This window comes from Rhipicephalus sanguineus, chromosome 3, assembly GCF_013339695.2.
Source record: "Rhipicephalus sanguineus isolate Rsan-2018 chromosome 3, BIME_Rsan_1.4, whole genome shotgun sequence".
NCBI lineage: Eukaryota > Metazoa > Arthropoda > Arachnida > Ixodida > Ixodidae > Rhipicephalus > Rhipicephalus sanguineus.
In genome coordinates, this window is record NC_051178.1 from 142,418,931 (window position 1) to 142,439,089 (window position 20,159).

The 20,159-nt window shown below is 46.4% G+C and overlaps 2 protein-coding genes and 1 pseudogene across 3 annotated transcripts in view; 2 read left to right on the forward strand and 1 right to left on the reverse strand.

Moving 5' to 3' along the window:
• LOC119387319 (beta-1,4-mannosyl-glycoprotein 4-beta-N-acetylglucosaminyltransferase) overlaps positions 1–6,389 on the forward strand; it is a 42,854-nt gene extending 36,465 nt beyond the window's left edge. The window contains exons 2-3 of the mRNA XM_037654671.2: positions 3,860–4,046; positions 4,719–6,389. Coding sequence (XP_037510599.1) covers positions 3,906–4,046; positions 4,719–5,945 — 1,368 coding nt within the window. The 5' untranslated portion in view covers positions 3,860–3,905 and the 3' untranslated portion in view covers positions 5,946–6,389. The remainder of the gene's footprint in view (positions 1–3,859; positions 4,047–4,718) is intronic.
• The window catches only part of LOC119387320 (epidermal growth factor receptor-like), a 254,545-nt gene extending 235,280 nt beyond the window's left edge, over positions 1–19,265 (reverse strand). The window contains exons 1-2 of one of the 2 annotated variants that reach the window (XM_049413475.1): positions 19,062–19,265; positions 16,208–17,486 (exon numbers count right to left, since the gene is read on the reverse strand). In XM_049413475.1, coding sequence (XP_049269432.1) covers positions 17,119–17,486; positions 19,062–19,173 — 480 coding nt within the window. In that variant the 5' untranslated portion in view covers positions 19,174–19,265 and the 3' untranslated portion in view covers positions 16,208–17,118. Of the gene's footprint in view, positions 1–15,683; positions 17,487–19,061 lie in introns of both variants that reach the window. The other variant, XM_037654672.2, reaches the window with a different exon arrangement.
• LOC125757880 (uncharacterized) lies at positions 7,852–13,889 on the forward strand (annotated as a pseudogene).
• Positions 19,266–20,159: the final 894 nt, after the last annotated feature.

Here is a 20,159-nt window from a genome sequence, read left to right on the forward strand (position 1 = left end):
CGAATGAGTATGTGATGGTCTAATAAAGCTTGCCAAGACTTTGATAAGGAAGCCACTAACACAGAGGCACGTTGGAAAGTATCTGTCCGGAACAATTAGCCATCGAAGGTCCGTATTCAAAACCAACCTTGTCTTTACCTCTTGTTTTCTTAACACGTGCTAAGTGGATAAAAACTGTAAACAGGGCTAAATAACTGAAGTCTGTTTGTGGACACTGGCTTCATCATACAAGAGAAAACGAGAGGTGAAGGCACGGTGTAAGATATATGTGGAGTATATATCTACACCGTGGTAAGGGTAAGCTAATTTATTTTAAACTAAGAGCACAGTGACAGCTGACTTGCTACTTTTTCTTAGCCGACGTTTTATCGTTCGGCTTTTCCATTCCAGCATCTTTTTTAACATCCTTGGGTGGACCTTTCTTCGAGAAGATATCTCTGCTCACTCCGTCCTGGTTCTTCTATTTTTATATATATTGTTTTTCTTCCATTCTCGTATTTCACTCCGTGGCGCCTCGTTCGTTGGTTCCCGCTATTTTCGCTGCCCAGAAGTTTGCCTGCCGATACACAGTCCTTTCGCGAAATAAACATAAGAAAATGCATAGAAAAGCGACAATTCGGGTCCTACAAGGGTACTTGAAACGAATGCATGGCTGAAGCTAACTGCTGCTGCAGGACACACAAAGGATTCAGTGAAGAATGCACAGAACGTTGCCGAGTCGGCTGGTCTTCAGGCGACGCTCCGAAAATCTTTTTGTTATGTAGTAAGTAGTGACAGTGACAAGTAAAAGTGCAGAAATAATCAAATCACTGTCTTTTGTAATAAAATAGTTGTAAACAACAGAAATATTTTCTCCGAGGCAGGGCTTTGGAAAGTAAAACGCTAAAAAGAAAAAAAAATGACGTCATAGTCGCCATTTTAAAGTGTTGGTGAAATCTGGTGAAATTTTGGTCTAGGGTTGGTGTCGAAGCCCCTTTCCAATCTGGCAACGCTGGGACAGACGCGCGTGCAGGCCGGAACGAACTCTCTCTCTCCCCGGACGCCGCTGGGTAAGCACGCATTTTCCTTCCGGTCCAACGTCCCCTTTGGGAATCGCTGGGCTGTAGCCTGCCTGGGTGCCTCGGCATCCTTGCAGGCGTGTTTACCTCAGTGTTAGCTCCGGTTCGTACGTGAAGCCAAAGAGCGGTGCCTAGTGCTCGCGCGCGGTCGTACCACGCCGAGCCGCACTTGCCGGAGGCCCACACGTACGGAGATTGCCCTAACTCCCGCGACCAGGCCCAGTGGTCATCGCGAGAGTGCGCAGCATAGCCGCGAGGGACCTTTTCCCGAGCGGCGTGTCAAAGCTCGCCATTGCGAGCTGCGACGTGCTTCGCGGAACCCCTTGGTGTATCGTCCGCGCGGGAAGCCCTTTGCTTCCCCGTGCCCCGGGAGCGGACGTGTACTGTGTGTGTGTTGGGGTGCCGCCGAAGGCAAATAAAGTGTTTGTGTGTGTGTTATCTCGAACACTGTGTTTATGCTGCGCGGCGCTCAACGCCTTTGCGAGCTGAGCGCGTGCGGAGCGGTGCGCTAAACGTAAGCAGGCGACGGTAGACGCGGCCCTGTGGCTCGCTAAGCCTGAACCCGCGGTAGTCTTCGGCTCCGGTGAGCATCGAGGCTACCACACGAATAATGACTTAGTAGGTGCTTCCCAACTTCACAAAAATTGTGATATATGGCGTAGTGGGTACCTTTCTAGTGTACTTGTATTGTAGCCCCAAGAGAGCTTAACGGGCTCTAGATACGCCACTCTTCCAGCTTTCGCTGTGACTGTGCTGCGGTTTCACCGCAGGCCTGGCGTTTTTTTTTTTTTTCGAGGGCGGCACTTGCAGAAAACTTGACTATTTGAGAAAAAACACATTTTCATTATTTATTCTTGGTGAAAATACCTACTTCACCGAAATTTCGGGGGAGGGGGGCTAGCCCCCCCCCCCCCCTTGGCTACGGGCCTGGCACACACGTACATACATAAAGTATGGTTGACCCCCCACCCCCCACCCCGAAACATAATTCTGGCTACGTCCCTGATACTATTTGCCATCTGCCCCTGTGACTTCCAGAAGGTACACGAGGCACGTGTTCGTAGTGCATGACCGAAGCACATCATCGGTATACACTTATCGTTAGCCCAGCACGCAAGAACGAAGGAAAGAAATAATGTACGGGGGAATGAAAACAATGACGAAAGAGAGTGCGAAAAACAAAGCTGCGCTCGAGTCTCCGTTCCTCCCACACACGTGTCGTCCTCGTCTCTTCTCCGCGGTGGCCCAGATGCCAAGGAAGTGCGCGTCGTTCGTTCGCTGATGCGCCACTGCTCCACGGGCTCCACGCAGCTGCCTGTCGGACGCGACACGCTTGGCGTCACACGCTAACCAGCAGCGTCCTCAGCAGCAGCAGCAGCAGTGCCCGCAGCAAGCGCACGCGGTGGGGGACGACGCTCACAATGCTCCTCTGACCCGTCGGATATGCAGCCGCGCCTCCGACTCTTTTCAAAACGCTCCGAGGCGCGAAAAGAGAGACGGCCCGTCGCATTCTGCCGGCTTCTTCTGCCCGCTTCGCTTCTTTTCTTCCTGATATACGCGTACCGTCCACTTTCGCGTATACCGCCGCAAGTGCGCGCGCGGGTCTTTGGTCGTGCCTCTTTCTTTTTCATGCAAGTGAAGGCCTCCGCGTTGCGCTGCGAGGTTTCGGCTGCTTTGTCAGCGGGTCACCCGTCTGCGTGTCTGCTGTGTATCCAGGAAACGGGGATTGTATCGGAAGAACACGTAGTTGATACGTGGGACGAACACGGAAAGGCGGAAGTGGCGAGATTGATCCGGAAAACGACTCCGAGCGATGGTGGAGGAATGCCGGTCTCCCTTTCTTTCTTTGTTTTTTTTTTTTATTTCGTGGAACAGCATTTCTTTGCAGGGAAGTCAGCTGGAACGGAACGTAACTGGAGTGGCGGATGTGTGAGACTAAACTTATCAATTGAAATGACAATATACATTCGGCATTCTGTAAAATTAGTTGGCGTTGTGTATTATGTAGTTAGTCCCAGCTTCCACTGGATCCGTCAATACAAGTCACTCGCAAATCAACCTCTTTTTTTTTTGCGTTAGCTAAATAATTAAACTCTAATGTCTCAGTAATGTCCGTGAATTGCACATAGACGTACCGCAGGCATGTTTGCGGCATTTTATTGTTTCTAGGCTCGAACACCGCAGCATTGTGGTGAGCGGGGAAAGGGGGGGGGGGTACATAAGTAATGTTATATCAAGAGCATGGGAACATGATTGTACATTGTACAATACTTATTAACTATTGGTCCCGAACACTGACAATGAAACATATCCTCATACAATAGTTAAAAATACACCAGTAATTAGACAAAATGGCCGTTACATAGTCCCGAATGTTCGCTGGATTACGAGTGCTAACGATCCAATGCAGCTGATTAATATTCGAATATTCAGCTAATGTACATTTGAGGTCTGTGAACAACGACAAACCCATCGTAATATTTCTACTATACATTGTTGTAACTTTTGTGAATTGTAACACCTAACATTGTGTCATTTTGTTTGCGAATTTGGGTTTTCAGGGGACAGGCGCTCCGCTATGTCAGGCTTTCTTGCCTTTTCGCCAGTCCCCCAGGCAACTGTACTTTTTCAGCCTGAAATAAGCTGCTTAACGACATTTATCTATACATATTTGATATATACATTACACAATCATAAGACCGTTCCACATGAAGCCTGTAGACAATCTATGCCAGTTGTCTGAGTCACATATGTGATTTGCAATGACGACCCGTTGTGTATAACGTATACTCGCGACGCAGGAGGAGCTCGGCGGAAAGGTGCTGGTGAGAGTCCTGGCATGGCACTATGGTGGCTTTGTCCTACCGCCGGGCCCGCCTGCTGGCGCTGGCCCTGCTCGGCAGCGGATTCCTCGTGGCTCGTATCCACCGAGCGCAGCTCGGAGGTGGAGCAGCGCCCGTCGTCCTCACAGGACAGCAAGCGCTGCAGGTAACACATCACTATACCCCCATTGTTATCACTTAAAGCCAATGTATTTCCTTACCGTGCTCTCCCCAGCTCCCTCTATTTATTTCTGCATCGGTTCACTCCTAAAATGTACACCCTTTTGTACTCGAAACCATATATGTACAACTACAGTCTAACCGCTAAATGCCGAACCACATTGATAAGCCAGCCCAAAACGACATTGTATTGCTTATCTCTGCAGACCAATGAACTGCGCTACAGCGTGGGTGCAGAGCATGTGCTGGCCGCTGAAGCTGTCTCAATCGCAATTACACATTTTACTCTGAATGATAAAATTGAAGGTTTTGACGGCGCGAACTGGTAGCGCACCTTATACCACGGCTGACAGTCTCGCTCTTCTTGTGCAACAGTACACCGTCTTGGCATTTCAACGCGATCGTGCCACGAGTTGCCATCTTTTGACTTTCCCATAGGTGTTATTGTTATGTTTCGTGCATCGATTTGAGCACAGGCTCAGTAATTCAGTAGATTGTTTCGATAGGTTAATTGGCACATACACGAAGGGTAATTCATGCGAAGTACTTGTGCCTTACCTAACAACGATCCGGAAATTATACGGAATAACTACTGGATTAGCATGCGAATTTTTTTCTGTGTAGGTGTTTTGACTTCCATGCGCTCATTTTCCTGCAGGTCACGATTCCTTTAGAGCTATCTCAAAGGCCCGCGTCTCAACCACCTACCAAGCTCCCCAAGTACCCCTTCAAGTACTATGACGCTCATCAGCCACCCAGACACAAAGTTCGGGCCAAAGACTTGCTTTCCTATTTCAAGCCCCTTGGCAATGCCACCTGCTTCGTACACGGTACCGATATTAAAGCGAGCCATAGTTCGTGCGTATGCCAGCCGGGGTGGTTTTCGGACGACTGCAGCTTACCCGAAGCCATCAGTTCTTCCAAGCGCTTCAGACGTCGCTGGACTAACAAGAAGGTCCACCGCAGGAGCGGCCGGCCTCGGCGTATCGTCAACGCCATCAACATAAACCACGAGCTCGACCTCTTGGAGGTGCGGTTGCGAGAACTGTACAACGTCGTCGACGTGTTCGTCGTCTGCGAGTCTAACTACAGTGCCAGGGGGGAGCCCAAGCCGTTGCACCTCCTTCCGGAGCTCCAGAAGGGTTTCCTGGCACCGTATCAGGACAAGATCGTGCACGTCTTCCTCGACCACTTCCCGAGTAAAGGTCGGGAAGACGGTTGGTTCGCCGACGGCTACCAGAGGAGCTTCCTCTGGCGACAGGCCAAGAAGCAACTCTCGGGTCTCAGGGACGACGACCTCTTCGTGCTGACGGACGCCGACGAGGTACCGAGGGCGGGTCCTCTTGCGTATCTCAAGACGCACGAGGGCTTCGGGGAACCCATGTTTCTGCGGCTGCGTTGGACGCTGTACGGATTCTTCTGGCAGCATGTGCAAGAGCACGTGCAAGTGCTCTCCGTGTGCACGATGCGCTTTCTGTCGCGGGTATTGCGCAACGACGCGGCTCGCCTGCGTCGCGAAGACATTCCTGCCAACTCGGAGGAGCTCTACGGAGGGGAACTGGAGGACTGGACCCTGGGCCAGAACGACGACTATAACGCCGGCTGGCACTGCTCGTGGTGCTTCGACGTCGAGGGCCTCCGAGTGAAGCTCAAGTCCGCGCAGAAGGACGACGGCATCCGGTGGGGAGACTTTCCAGAAAAGACTTCCGCTCGCTTTCTGAACGTCCTCGTCAAGCGCGGCCTGTGGTTTGATGGCAAGAAAGTGACTAAGCCGAGCGTGCTCACTCGTGGGGGCACTGTGCCGTCGTGCGTGATGGACGACGATAAATACGGTTATCTCCTTGCGCCTGATAACGGGACTTCGCGCACGCCGGAGCTGCAGTAGTTTGCTGTTGGGATGCGTGGCTTTTCGTCTTCAACTATTTACAGAATGTTTTCCAAGGTTTGAAAAACATGAGAGCACTGTCTCAAGGACACTGAATAGGTATTCCAGAACCAAAATCTGGGCCAAACACAGTCTGTGTAGACATTATACTTGCCTGTATAAGAAAATAATAATTATATCATATCGCGCGTTCAAACTTGGCGCCTGTTATACAGGTTACGTGATATAATAACTGCTGTTCATGTAAGCTTCAGCGGAGCGTAGTTTATCAAGGTCATAGTTTTCCCATGCAACAACAATAAGAACGCGTCCTTGGGCGGGGTCTTTAACGATCTTCCGCAGCCTTTACTGTTCTTTCTCGGCTCGGCCCAAGTAAGGCATGGTAGGTGCAGAGTAATGATTAGACAGAATATGCTGCGGTAGGCTGTGGTGGATGTTGTTGAATTCGGAAGTTATAGTGGCAACTATCATCACGTCAAGCTACGTACTTAGCCATTTGGAGACTTAATAATATCGGGGGTTTAACGTCCCAAAACCACCATATGATTATGAGAGACGCCGTAGTGGAGGGCTCCGGAAATTTCGACCACCTGGGGTTCTTTAACGTGCACCTAAATATAAGTACACGGGCCTCAAACATTTTCGCCTCCATCGAAAATGCAGCCGCCGCGGCCAGGATTCGATAGCGCGACCTTCGGGTCAGCAGTCGAGCGCCATAACCACTAGACCACCGCGGCGGGGCCCATTCGGAGACTTCAAAAACTGTTCAGTAGTCCCTATAAACATTCCTTTTTTTCTGCACGTTTCGGATCTACTACACATATGTTCATATATCTACTTAGCCTGCATCATGATGAAGAAAGTTGCGAACAAGTTAACGGTGAAAAGCATATATATATATATATATATATATGTCGCCAACCGTGTGCTGGACACGGACGGGGCTTTTGCATGCAAACACTGACATTAAGAAAGTAGCTTGTCACGCTACATACTGCTGGCGCTGGTTCGCCGCTTCTCTGCCAGACCACATTGCATCACATCTGTTCACGTTTCACTACACAGCATGCATGCACACGCACGCTCTGACGCCAATGAAATGTTATATGTAGTGAAAATGCATGAGCACACGTTCAGCCATTTTTTATTTATGTTTACAACTGCCTGTATAGTATTTAACTAGGCTTTCAAACTGGGCCTGTTCTTCAAACCAAAGTGTGCCTCTATCCGTCCTGTAGAAAAAAAAACAAGGTGAGTGAGACGACGCCTATGATTTGTACAAATAAAATCATCTTTATTAAGCATGATGTCGTTCCTTAGTACAATACTTTCCACTGCGCGTGCGCAAGATATATCTCTTTTAACGAAGTCATACAAAGCGACTGCAAGCAAGACCACCCGACTAATCTGTCTGCCTGCACCGGCCAATGAGGTTCCAGAGTTCCTTTCACGGTGGTATGAGTGTTTGTGCTTAATATCACAATCGTTGGGCCGTTCATGAAAGTCATCAGAACGTTGGAGCTTAATTTGAAAAAGCATCACCGTCATGGCGCACGCTCTGGTAAAGAGCTGACTGTTGAGAATTAGTGGAACCTCCCGAGCCCTAAAACATTTATGGCACATTCGGGTCGTCCATTGTTGTGCCCGTTCATCAGTAATGAAATGGACGATCTTCAGTGACTCATAGGTGGCACTGCAATCCCTTCTGTTCCCCAGTCGTTGTAGCACAGGTTGACCCTTTTTATGGCCAGCACGCAGCGGAAACGGAAACGTTCCACGATGCGCAGAATCCATCTCGGTGTGCCGGAGATCACATACAAGTTGCAGCAGATCATCCCGTGGTCCGTGGAAGGCACGGTCCGATGACTGCAGATGACCTAGGCTTCGGCCAAGGTTCGATGATGCCATGTACCACCGCCCCGGCGATGTTCGCCGCGACAACGAAGAATCCGAGCAGCACCTGGTACATGGTAGAGAGAGAGAGATAAAACATTTTAATGAAGCTGGAGATGTTTGCCTGGCTGTTCGCCTGACATGCTACTCCAGGTGCTGGGTGACGATTATGTAGAAGCTAGGGTGAGCATGGGCCGAAAAGAGTGTCGTAGACAGAACCTGTTATTTTTTTGGTGTGCCTGATAGGGAAAAAAATGAGACTTGGGAAACGTCAGAAGGAAGGAAGGAAGGAAAACGAGAGAGAGGAAAGACAGGGATGTTAACCAGTTTGGCATAACCGGTATGCTACCCTGTACAGGGGGAAGGGATGGGGGAGATTGAAAGAAGAGTAAAGAAAGAGAGAAAGAGAGGGGAACACACACGCACACACATAACTTCACAGCGCAGAGCGGCAGTCTTGTGCGGTATGCGGCATCATTAAAAAGTCTACAGCCGCTCGTGTAAGCCTGTCGTCCTTAGGAATTGAGCAATGCCTTGGTTGCTTGAATTGTCGATGACTTATCAGGATGACATTGTAGAACTGTTTCTAGTGTCAACGGTCTGTTGTGAAGACGAGCGAGAGCGAATATGAGGGATCGTCTCTGCGCATCGTAGCGAGGGCAGTCGCAGAAGATATGCTGCAAGGTCTCCTCGGTGCCGCAGGCGTCGCAAAGAGCGTTGTCGGCCATCCCTATTCGAAACGAATATGACTTCGTGAAAGCCACTCTTAGCCACAAGCGGCATAGCAGAGTGGCCTCTCTTCGGCGGAGTCCAGATGGTAGTTGAAGTCGCCACAACTCGTTGAGGTGGTGTTGCCGATAGTTTTGGCTTCTTGAGGCATTCAGTATTGAGTGCGAAGTATTCTTGCCATCCTTTGAAGCATGGCAGCAGCATCAGACCTTGAAAGGAGTATAGCCTCTTCCTTGTCGCCTTGCAAAGCTGACCGAGCAGCATTATCGGCATGTTCGTTGCCAAGCACGCCGCAGTGACTTGGCAACCATTGAAATGTCACTTGGTGTCCCTTCTCGAATGACGTATCAATGAGGTGTCTTATCTCGAAGACCAGTTGTTCATATGGTCCACGCCGCAGGGCTGACAAGAGAGATTGTAGGGCTGCTTTGGAGTCGCTAAAAATTGACCATCGCTGCGGTTGTTCGCGATTGATAACACAAAGTGCAGCGCGAAGAACTGTCAGTTCAGCAGCCGTTGATGTTGTTGGGTGGTCGGTCTTAAAGCTAACTGTTACACCTTTCGCTGGGACAACTACTGCTCAGAAAATTTAATTAGAGATATATGCAAGGAAGTGATGAAGCTTGATGATATTTCAATTGAATGGGCTCACCGCATAGGGGCTTTTAAAGAAACCAAGAACCGGCCCATCGATCGTAGCATGCTTTTCGCAGTGGAAGGATAGAGAGAGCGTCTTTAAAAAACGCTTTCAAACTAAAGGGTACTTCGTACAGTATTTCCGAGGATTTCAGCCAGGCCGTGCAAGAAAAAAGGCGACAGCTGTGGAATTGTGCCTTATATTGCAAAAATGTCTATTCTTGATCATTCTCGTAAACCAAGACGTTTATAGCCGTCCGTAGCCGTTTCGAGACGTCTTTAGATGTTTTGTGTTACATGGGAACTATGCGAAAGATAAAAGAGACTGCAAAGAAAATCGTGTACGTTTGAGTTATGATAAACTGATTATCAATGGGCAAACATTTGTCTGGGATAGCGACACGCGGACGCCACTAAGGGCGCATGCGCAAATGGATAGAGACAAATGACCTACACTAAATTCTGTTTCCCTCAATGATAACACACTTGTTCACTGCCTCAACGGCTTTCTGTTCTGCTATAGTAAACTGTCGCAGCATAAAGACAAAGTCGATAGTTTCATGTCCTTGGTAGCAACCATTAAGCCTCAAATTGTAATGGGCATTGAATCATGGTTGGATGACTCTGTGTGTAATGTGGAAATCTTTCCGCCAGGTTTTACTGTCTATCGGAAAGATAGACATGGGCACGGCGGGGCAGTGTTTCTTTTAATATCAATACATTGTCAAGCACTGAAATTCTTTTCGAAAACAACTCTGAATCTGTCTGGTGTCTCGTGAATTTACCCGAGGGAAACAATGTCGCGTTTGGGACATACTATCGCCCACCGGGCAGAAGTGAATCATTCGGTTTTCTGTCTGATGTGCTATCTTTTATGCCTAACAGCGTATTTCTTTGGGGAGATTTTAACTTGCCAAACTTCAATTGGAGTGCTGGACGCGTAGTTGGTGATGGCTCCCGTATCTACTCACGAGTTTGAAGAACTGCTCGGATTGTATGGTTTGCAGCAGTACGTGCTGGAACCTACACGAGAAAACTCAATTTTAGACTTGGTGCTTTGCAATGAACCAAACTTAGTATCAGGGATTACTGTTTGCCCAGGTATTAGCGATCACAGGGCCGTTGTCGCAGAGCTTGGCGTACAGCGTGTACGGGCATCACAAACTCCACGAAGAAAAGTGTTCAGCTACGACAGGGGAGAATACGCTGCTATTAGAAATGAACTAGAAAACTTCTTCCCTACTTTTCAGCATATGTCAAAAGCACGCTGTCCGTTGGCTCTGTGGTCAACGTTCCGCGACAAAATATTCAGATTGGTCGAAAGTCATGTTCCATGTAGGTATACTTGCGTAAAAAAAAAAACGCATAAACCTTGGTTTAACACAGAAATACGCAAACTTATTAGGAAAGCTAAACGCGCGTATAAAATATTTTCTGCTAACTCTAGTTTGGTAAACCAAAAGCACTTAGAGGGAATAAATAATTTATTAAAAGTAACAATTAAATCGGCGAAAGATTCATTTTTGTTAAATTAGGCCAATGACTTAAAAGAAAACCCGAAGTCATTCTGGAAATATGTAAAGCAGAACCGAAAAGAATATATATCTATACCAGATACCAACTCCGGCGATTTTTAGCCATGTCAAAGTAATGGTGCTTTTATGTTCCTGAGACGCTCCTGTTACGGGCCTGATAGCAGAAATACTCGGCAAATTGGAGAATAATTTAAATAAGCAAAAAAGCGCAACACCGAAACCGAAACCCAACCGAGTGTACTGTCTACGTATGACGTAGACGTTGTTACGAACGAACCGGAAGTCGTGCAAGGCATGCCGATCACGCCGGCGGGGAGTATGAAAACTGTGACAGCCGGGACGAGCAGGCGCACAGTGGAGAGGTGAGCACACCGCGCATCAGCTGTAATGTCTGCGACTGACAGTGCCGCGTCTGTTAATGACAGTGTCTCGGCCAGTACAGCAGACACTCGCTGTAGCGGCCGAAGTTAGCGGTGCCCTCGGCTGCGTCATTTCCGCCGCCTTCCCAATACTGACGTCACAGACGCAATATTGCCAATAATTGTAGGAAGCCAAGAGGGCGTTTGCAGACAATCTTTAAAATTCATTTGCAAACAATCTGCGCATGTCTCAAGCCTGTAATTTGGCAAAAATAACGGAAACGTGCAAAGGAACGTACCCAGCGAATTTCACTGAGATCCATCGACCTCGAAAAATCGCCGGAGTTGGCCTTTAAGTGTCGACGGCGAAACCGTGACGTCAGACTTCCAGAGGGCGGAATGCTTTAATCAATATTTTCAATCAGTCTTTTCGCATGAAACTACCGAGCAGACAACGCTTCTAAACAATACCGCTCAGAGCAATATGTTGCCAGACATTGAAATTGATGTTAGTGGCGTCGATTCATTATTACGCCGCGTAGACGCAACAAAAGCCATTGGACCTGATGGACTATACCCAGTAGTCCTCAAATAGTGTCATGACATCATTGCTCCGTATTTAAGTATCACTGGTCTTATCCCTCAGGATTGGAAAACGGCAAACGTTACACCCATTTTAAAACTGGAGAAGAAAAGTGAGAGAAAATTACAGGCCAATCTCTTTAACGTCGATATGTTGCAAAATATTTGAACACATTTTACATTCCAACGTATTTAAATTCCTTGATTCAGACGCTTTCTTTACTCCCTCCCAGCACGATTTCCGGAAAGGTTATTCCTGTAACACCCAACTAATAGAATTTCAGCACTTCGTATCCAAAGCCATTGATAACGGTAGTCGGGTAGACGCGGTGTTTGTAGACTTCCAAAAAGCATTCGATACTGTGTCGCATAAGCTCTTGGATGTAAGGCTTGCTGCATTAAACATAAATAAAAATGTTCAAACATGACGAAATTACTTAAGTGGTAGAACCCAGTCCGTTGTCCTAAATAATGTCAATCTTCGTCAATAGCAGTGACTTCGGGAGCTCCGCAGGAAGCGTTTAGGGCCCTTATGTTCCTAATCTACATAAACAACATAGTTGAAAAACATTAGATCACCCATAAAATTATTTGCTGACGACTGTGTCATATACAGAGAAATTGCGACTGAAAATGATATATATACACACTTTGCAAACCGACCTAGATCACATAGCGGACTGGTGTAAAAAGTGGAACATGCATTGAATATTAAAAGTGTTGCAGCGCGAGCTTCTCAAGGAAAACATCCAAATCCGGAGCATCAATACAACATCTACGACGTCGCCATCAACATACACTGCCATTATAAGTACCTCGGCGTTTACTTACCGAATCGTTTACATGGAACAAACATATTGACATGGCCATAGCAAAAGCTAGTAAGATGCTTCACTTATCCGCAGGAATCTCAAACAGGCGACGCGCGACAATCAAGGAAACTTTATATTTTTTGCAAGTCAGATCCATACTTGATTATGCATGCGTAATATGGGACCCCCACCAAGACTATCTTATAATAGACTTGAAAACTTCAGAACCAAGCGGCAAGGTTGTTTTAAATAATTACAGCCCTATGCCAGTGTTTCTCAGATGAAGGCCACTTTGGGATGGGATCTGCTCCGTGTAAGTAGACAGAAACTACGGCTTAAGCTGTTGCACCAGATCTATAACTCTAACACAGGTATTATCGTCATAGCTACCTTGTTGAACCATCCTACACATCCACTCGCTGTGATAATAGCAAAAAGATTTCTACCTTTAAATGCAGATCCAACACTTTTTTTCTACTCGTTCTTTCCTAAAACAATAAGAGATTGGAACAGTTTAACAGACGACTTAGTAAATATAACAGATAATGATTTATTTTTTTCCATGTTGTGAAATTGTTCTTGCAATAACAAATGTATGTACTACGTGTCTCGAAATTGTATTTGGTGATCTATACTCATGTTACTCCTGATAATGTTATGTTGATATTTCTATATGTGTGTATATATCTCTGCAAGCGTTCTTTTATTCTGGTTATGTTTTTGTTCCCCCCCTACGTAATGCCTATATGGCGATGTGGGTAATCTGTAAATAAATAAATGGTTACTTGCTAACAGGACTGGGGGCGTTGACACATGTGCACACTAATCGCCACGGTGGTCTAGTGGTTACGGTGCTCGACTGCTGACCCGAAGGTCGCGTAATCGTATCCCGGCCGCATTTTCGATGGAGGCGAAAAATGCTTGAGGCCCGTGTACTTAAGTTTAGGCGCACGTTAGAGAACCGCAGATGGTCAAAATAAATTTCCGAAGCCCTCCTGTGGTGTCCCTCATAACCATATCGTGGTTTGGGGACGTTAAACCCCCCAATTATTATTACCATCTCTGCCCCCTGCATGTGTACCTTTTGACACTCGTCATGCGTGGCCAAAATCGAGCCCATTATTTTACATCATCATCGAAACAACTTCATTTTGCTACATCCCGATCTGGAATCTACACAAATGGATACTATACTCGAACACCCTGATGAGCTTGTCACATTAACCCCCTTTTTAGCTAATGCTTTGGTGTGCGTGATTTAGTTTGTGCCTACCTGCCGTCCCTCTCTCACGGTCCTTCCTTTCACGAATAAAATAATTTATCGCCACCATCATTTTCAGGAACTTCATCCTAGCCACCAATACTCTTGTGCCCTTTACAGTGTTCGTTAGGCCATGACCAGCCAGTGCTGACACTGATCCACACAATGATCAGCCGGACATGCGCAGGGCGGTCTTCGATCCCTTTAGTGAGATGCTGGTATCAGAGTGGTGTCCGTTGCAATGTCATTGGAGACGCAGCCAATCGCTTCCATGAAAGCAGTGACTCCACCGGGGTATAATTTTAAGTCACTCCTCAACTAACTGCGAATGCTGACGTCATTCATGCTAGAGCAAAACGACTATGCGCCGACTGCATTTCGATGAGATAGGAGGGCAGCCTTGTGTACATCACAATGTTCACGTAACCACCACTTTCTACGTGCGTTTATCCTTCTGCATGCAATTTCCACTGCCAACGCCGACTCACTTGATCACATAGACATGTGCACACTGGCATTCGATAACATACAGAGTCAAGGGGCTCTGAATCTGAGTGTATGCCTCGTGCCCTTAAGAATGTCTGTATGAATGCAACATATCTAATGACAGAAGCACCTGCTCACTGCTTGTAACTAACAATCAGTACCCTAATTAAGTCAATGATGAAACTGCATTTGAGGAGGTATGCTACTGTGCAAATTACAACGTGCATGGTAAAGCGACTGGTTGCCTCGATGATAGCGCAACAATCCTAAAGCTTGGGGAGTAGAGTCGCGCGCAGGCCAGGCGAAATGCGCACCGAAGCACCCGACGTATGCAGAAATTAAAGCCACACCTCTTAAATGCAGGAGTGATGTGCCTCGTGGCAACACTGCACTTTCGGTTCTGCATCATTCTAGGCAGAAACGCTCTCATTTCAATGGATAGCAAAACATCACGAAAGCCGTTTATTGGACAAGTAATTTTATTAATGTACCATATAGCAAATACAACTCTCATCTTTAAAATTTCCACTCTTCAGAGGTACCACACATGGAGAGCAGTCACACTAGGAATGCACCCTAAACTGCTCCTAACAGGACTATGTAAAACTTGGGAAGTTGACACTCATTGGTAAAACACACTTTGTACAATACATACATAACATGCGGAAACATGCAGCTTAGCTGAGCCTAATGAGGTGAGCTTATTCATTAGAGCTTTCCTGTTGAAGCCAGTTGAGAAGTCTTAAAATGTACGTATATACAGGTAAAGGTCAAAAAGTATTGTGGCAAGTCAAATGCTGTTACAATGATCATGAGGCAGTGTGGGACACGAGTCTAGGTTACAATGAATTTAGTCTGCACCTGAAAGGAAAGAGTGGCATCGTCGGTAGCATTGGCCTTTTGCTGCCGACAGGGTTGATATGATACGCTGAAATGATTCGTTTTGGTCCCTCCTACAAATTCACCTCTATTCTGTTGTACTTTACTTGGAATGATTCAACATAAAAAAAATGTCTTAAAGCAAAATTTCTGCTCCTCTGCTCGCAGGAACCATTATTTGTAAAACTCTGGCAACAATTTCAGCATCACATGCGACAAAACAGAAGTTTCAAGGATGTGTATGTGTAAAAAACAAAAATATAAGGCACAATTCAACACAATCTCCGATTTTTAAAATGTGCCATGACTGTATTAAATGTAATTGAAAAGTAAAAATGAGTCACCGTCTGCATTCGACAATTAGAATGCACTCTTTACAGACATTCACAACCAGTGGAGTGATTCAAGCATGCTCTTCAGCTGCTTGAGTAGTAATCACCAGGTATGTTCCATGAAAGGAGAGAGGAAATCAAAACCAAACCCTGCTACAGGTTTCAATAGTGCAAGGACATCATTTGCAATTTTGACTCCAAATAGACCAATCTTTGCACACAGGCACTACACACCTTGTGCAATGATGTTTAAAGTCCTTGTAAATGCAGGCTCTTCTCGGGCCTTGCTAAAAAAGTATGTTCATAGAAACTTAACAACATATACAAAGCGATTGTTGTGTCGATAGGAAGTCGATGAGTCAACCAATTATTGTTGCACGAGTTAGTGAAGTGATAGCAATGTCTTATGGCACTCGGATGAGTTGTAATACTGAAAGCTTATGCATTACATGCACCCGCTGATGTCGTTAGGCACGGAAGACATCAATGCGCTAATCAAGCCACGAGGAACGAAAAAGACAGCTCAGTAATTTCAGGATGGCAGTAGGCACAACAAACGGCTCTCCTTAGTAGCACAATGTGGCAAGGTCATGCAAAAAAAAGGACAAATAAAAGACTACAGTGGCAATGTTTTGGGCACAGCTCACAAAAAAATGTACGCACTTCCAAGAAATAGGGAGGAGGGGGGGGGGGGAGATAAAAAGAAATGGGAGAGTTATGTATAATATGTACATCAAACTGCACCAAACTTTAGTGACCTTTTTAAAAGGAAGCACAGTCCTGAATGAAGACACCTGGCTCCATTTTCACAGTCTCGTGTGTGTTCCACGAAAATAAATAGCACATGGGAAATATCAAGTTCCTGGAAATGATAACTGGTCCCACGGTGACGCGTCTTCGTTTGCCTCTCCAGAGTCCTCGGTTGATATAACCCACAGTCAACACCGGTCACAGTCTGCGTTCACTGCTGAAGCCTCGACGAGGTGACTTGACGTGACCAGAAGCAGGCGGCAATGGAAGGTGCTAGCGTTGAAACAAAATGCAAGACTTTCACTCAGATGCAGAGCTCCTCGTTGCGCACTGCTAGCTGCTTTCAAACGGAAAGCCTTTTTTCAGGAGAGACGACTGAGATCACTCAATGCTTTGCATGAAGGTTTTTTTTTTTTCTGTGTTCTGCCGACAGCTGCAGTCTCTGAAGACTTTTCTTAGAAGAATGGAGAAGTTTCACTTTGCCACTGGGTGATAAATGTCACAGTGCTTTGGTAACGAGAATTTCTCTGTTGATTCTTAAAAAATTTAATTTATTATGGCTTTCTAAGCAAATTATCTCTCTCATCTGATTCAAACTAGACTGCAATGTCTTTTCAGAAGAGATATAAAATTCAGTGTCCTGCCAAAAAAAGTTTGTACGTTCAAAATTTTGCCAGCAACATTGATCACATAGGTGAAGTGAAATGAATAATGAAAATAGCAACTTCTCAGATGCCTCCTGCGCACCAACTTTGGTTCTTGTCTACATGCCATATCCAGCAGAGACAGTTTGACTTGACCGAGTCTGCTTCCTCAACATGAAAGGAGACGCAGTAGCTTTCCCACAGCCAGCCTGGCTACAACTGGAGACGACTGCAGCAACAAGTTTCTGTCACGCGCACAGCTTGGAGCATTGTCACTAGACCGTCGTTTCACTCCGGCTACGATGGTTGAGCGGCTGAAGTTCCCGCTTGAGTCGGTCGTAGTCGTTGTAATACTCGTGGTCGTCGGTGTCTTCGTCGGAGCTGTGCTGTTTGCGGGTCACCACACCGGGCTGCTGAGGAGGGACCACCGTGTTTGGAGAACCCAGGGGGCAGGTATTGACGTACTGGGGACCCGGGTCACGAGGCATTTGCATTGCCAACGGATGAGCCGGCCCGTTGCGGTTGTTCATGAGGTGGTACTCAATGTTGTCGACACCCTGGAGCGGTGCCTGGCCGTTGGGAGGAACAAAGTCGGGCATGAAGCCTCCGTAGCCCTGAAGACGAGGATCGAGGCCATCAACACCTGCAAAATGCAAGATGGGAGGAAGTGATGAGTGGCTTTTTCAGGCATAAATCTTCCAAAACATTAATATCAAAACTAGTATGCAAAGAGGGGAGAAGCAGGATGGTAGGGCCATGGACATCAAATGATTCTGAAAACTAAACAATGGCCAATCTGAAATACTAGTTTGGTAGAATTTCAGATATAGGGCTGTTTGCCAATGACAATGGGAAATCTCCACCCTTTCCTATGTTATGTGATGTGCATAAATTATATTTCTCTCTGGGCTGTACAATCAGATGCCATTATAACGAAATACTTGAGACTTTCAAAACACTTTGTTATGCAGGTAACATTGTAAATGTCATGGATTGTAAGAGTCGCAGTAGAGGTGTTCAATTCTACATGTACTGCCTGCCTATCCTTTGTCCACCGGTAACCATACAAAGATGAGGTTATCACAACATTGCATGTGCTTTATGAAAAATCATTTCCTGAGGCCTGCACACTGTGTAAGTAGGATTTACAATGCACGAAATTTTTTACTCTTTAGAAAATGCGAACGGGTTGAAGGGTCCCCAAATGTAAGAACCATAATTACTATGTAGGCGACCACATGGAGATATTTCTGCCTGGAGGACGTGAATGAGAAGGTGCACGAAGACATTTAATGAAAGCTGGCACTAGCCAGATCTGCAGAAAAAAAAAAAAACGTCAAATGCGAAAGACATGGTAATACCAACTGAACTGCTGAGTTAATGCCTTTTATATACAAGACACTACCGGACAATTACAAAAAATAATGATGACTCGTACTGAAAAACAAAGGTTAAACTGGTAAACTAAACAAAAATCTGCACCAAGCCAGCAAAGCCCACAACATTGCACATTAATGTTGTCAGAGCTGCGTATTATGTCAGAAAAGTTGACAAAAACATGCTGAGCTTTCAAATGAAAATTTTCGCAATTAGGCACAACAACGTCGAGCTGAGAAAAAAAAAGAGATTGAATTCACGACAAGCAACCCTCGATACAGTTTGACAAGGTAAGTTACACTATAGTTTCTTCAAAGAAGATTTGACTTTTCCACAGACAGCTGAACTCTTCGAACACCGGCTCTCTCATTAACTCTTCTGCTGTGCTCAGCCTAAAGTGATACAGCAATCTACATCATTTCAAGGACACTAGCATGCGAGTTACTGTGCTTTTTACATGGTACCAGGGTTAGCTGCTGCCATGGGGCTGCTACCAAGTGCAGTCACTGAACAGACAAAAGTAGCAGTCAACAGCAGCAGCAGTTTTACAAGAACTACCTCAAAGATATCAAACAGCAAAGCCAGCTGTGCATGACTGAAAATACTGATGTGATCTCATGCAGGGCTCACGGTTTTCTTCTGTCAAGAGAGCCAACATGAGCGCTGAAATAACTCTTTCCCGCTGATCCCTGAAATAGTTGTTTACTGTCTCTCCCTCTGGCAGGTTCGATAAGCAATATCTGAACGCAGTGCACTTGCTCACTTGAAGATTGACCACCACAGTATCCCTCCAGAGCGTCCTCAACACCTCTGTTTTTCTACGGTCGTGGAAGATACTCACCGTTTGAGTAGCGACTGTCCCCGATCAAGTCCATGTAAGTGGTGGAGAGGCCCTTGGATCGTGGTGAAGGCATCAGGTAGTCATCTTCGTCCACTGGCAGGGACATGCGCATGTCGCTTGGCTTGGCTCCTTTTGGAAGTGTTGCCGCATTGTGCAAGAAGGCGTCATCATCTCCTTCCTCTGCAATACAGGTCAGCAAAAATTGCAATACGTGAGCTACCAAAGTGATGCATTCCCTTCACCACGGTCCCTCATACTTTTACTGGTCATGAAACACCCGCGTAACTCAATGGGAGAGCTTCATATACCGCCCGCACTTTCCGTGTCGCGGCGCTGGCGTAGCTAGAAGGGGGACGAAGAAGCCGGCTGCTGCTGGCCGCCATTAGCGTAGTGTGGGCACGGAGTGGTGTTGTTTGTGCTGGTTGCAGCCCTTTTTTCCTTCCTTTTGCGGTCACCTCGTTGTTACAGCGATGCCCAACACCTGCTGTCTGCTGGGCTGTCGCTCGGGATACAAGGGCACCGTCAAAAAAGTCTCCCTGTTCTGTTTACCAGCCGACGCAGAACAACGTGACAGGTGGAAACGTGCAATCCCGCGACAGAAGACTGCCCGATTTTCGTTCGACTTCAAGTACGTTCGCGTGTGCGAAAAACATTTAGATGGAAGTGACATTGTACGTGCGGACGTGTGCACAGTGAATGGAAACATCGTTTCACTGCCTCGAGATCGACCAAGACTGGTGGAAGACGCCGTGCCTAGAATTGTGTGTGTAGTGTGTTTGAGTGTGTTTGGAGTTTTATGTGAAGTGCAGTTTCCAGAGTGTGTGGGTTTGCTTTCTGGATAATGATAGAAACTAAAAAGAGATTCGGTGGGCCAAAACGCAATACAGTAAAAGCTCGTTAATTCGGATTTCTAGGGACCGGAAAAAATGTCCGAATTAACCGAATGTCCGAATTATCGAATGGCCGAAATAAACACAATAAATGCACGAGTTTTTTCAACATACCTTTACTTAACAAAGTAATCGCGGATGCTTGTCTGTTTTCGAACAGAGATTCGCGCGGACACAATTTTTCTGAGCCCTTCAAGGTGCTCAGCAG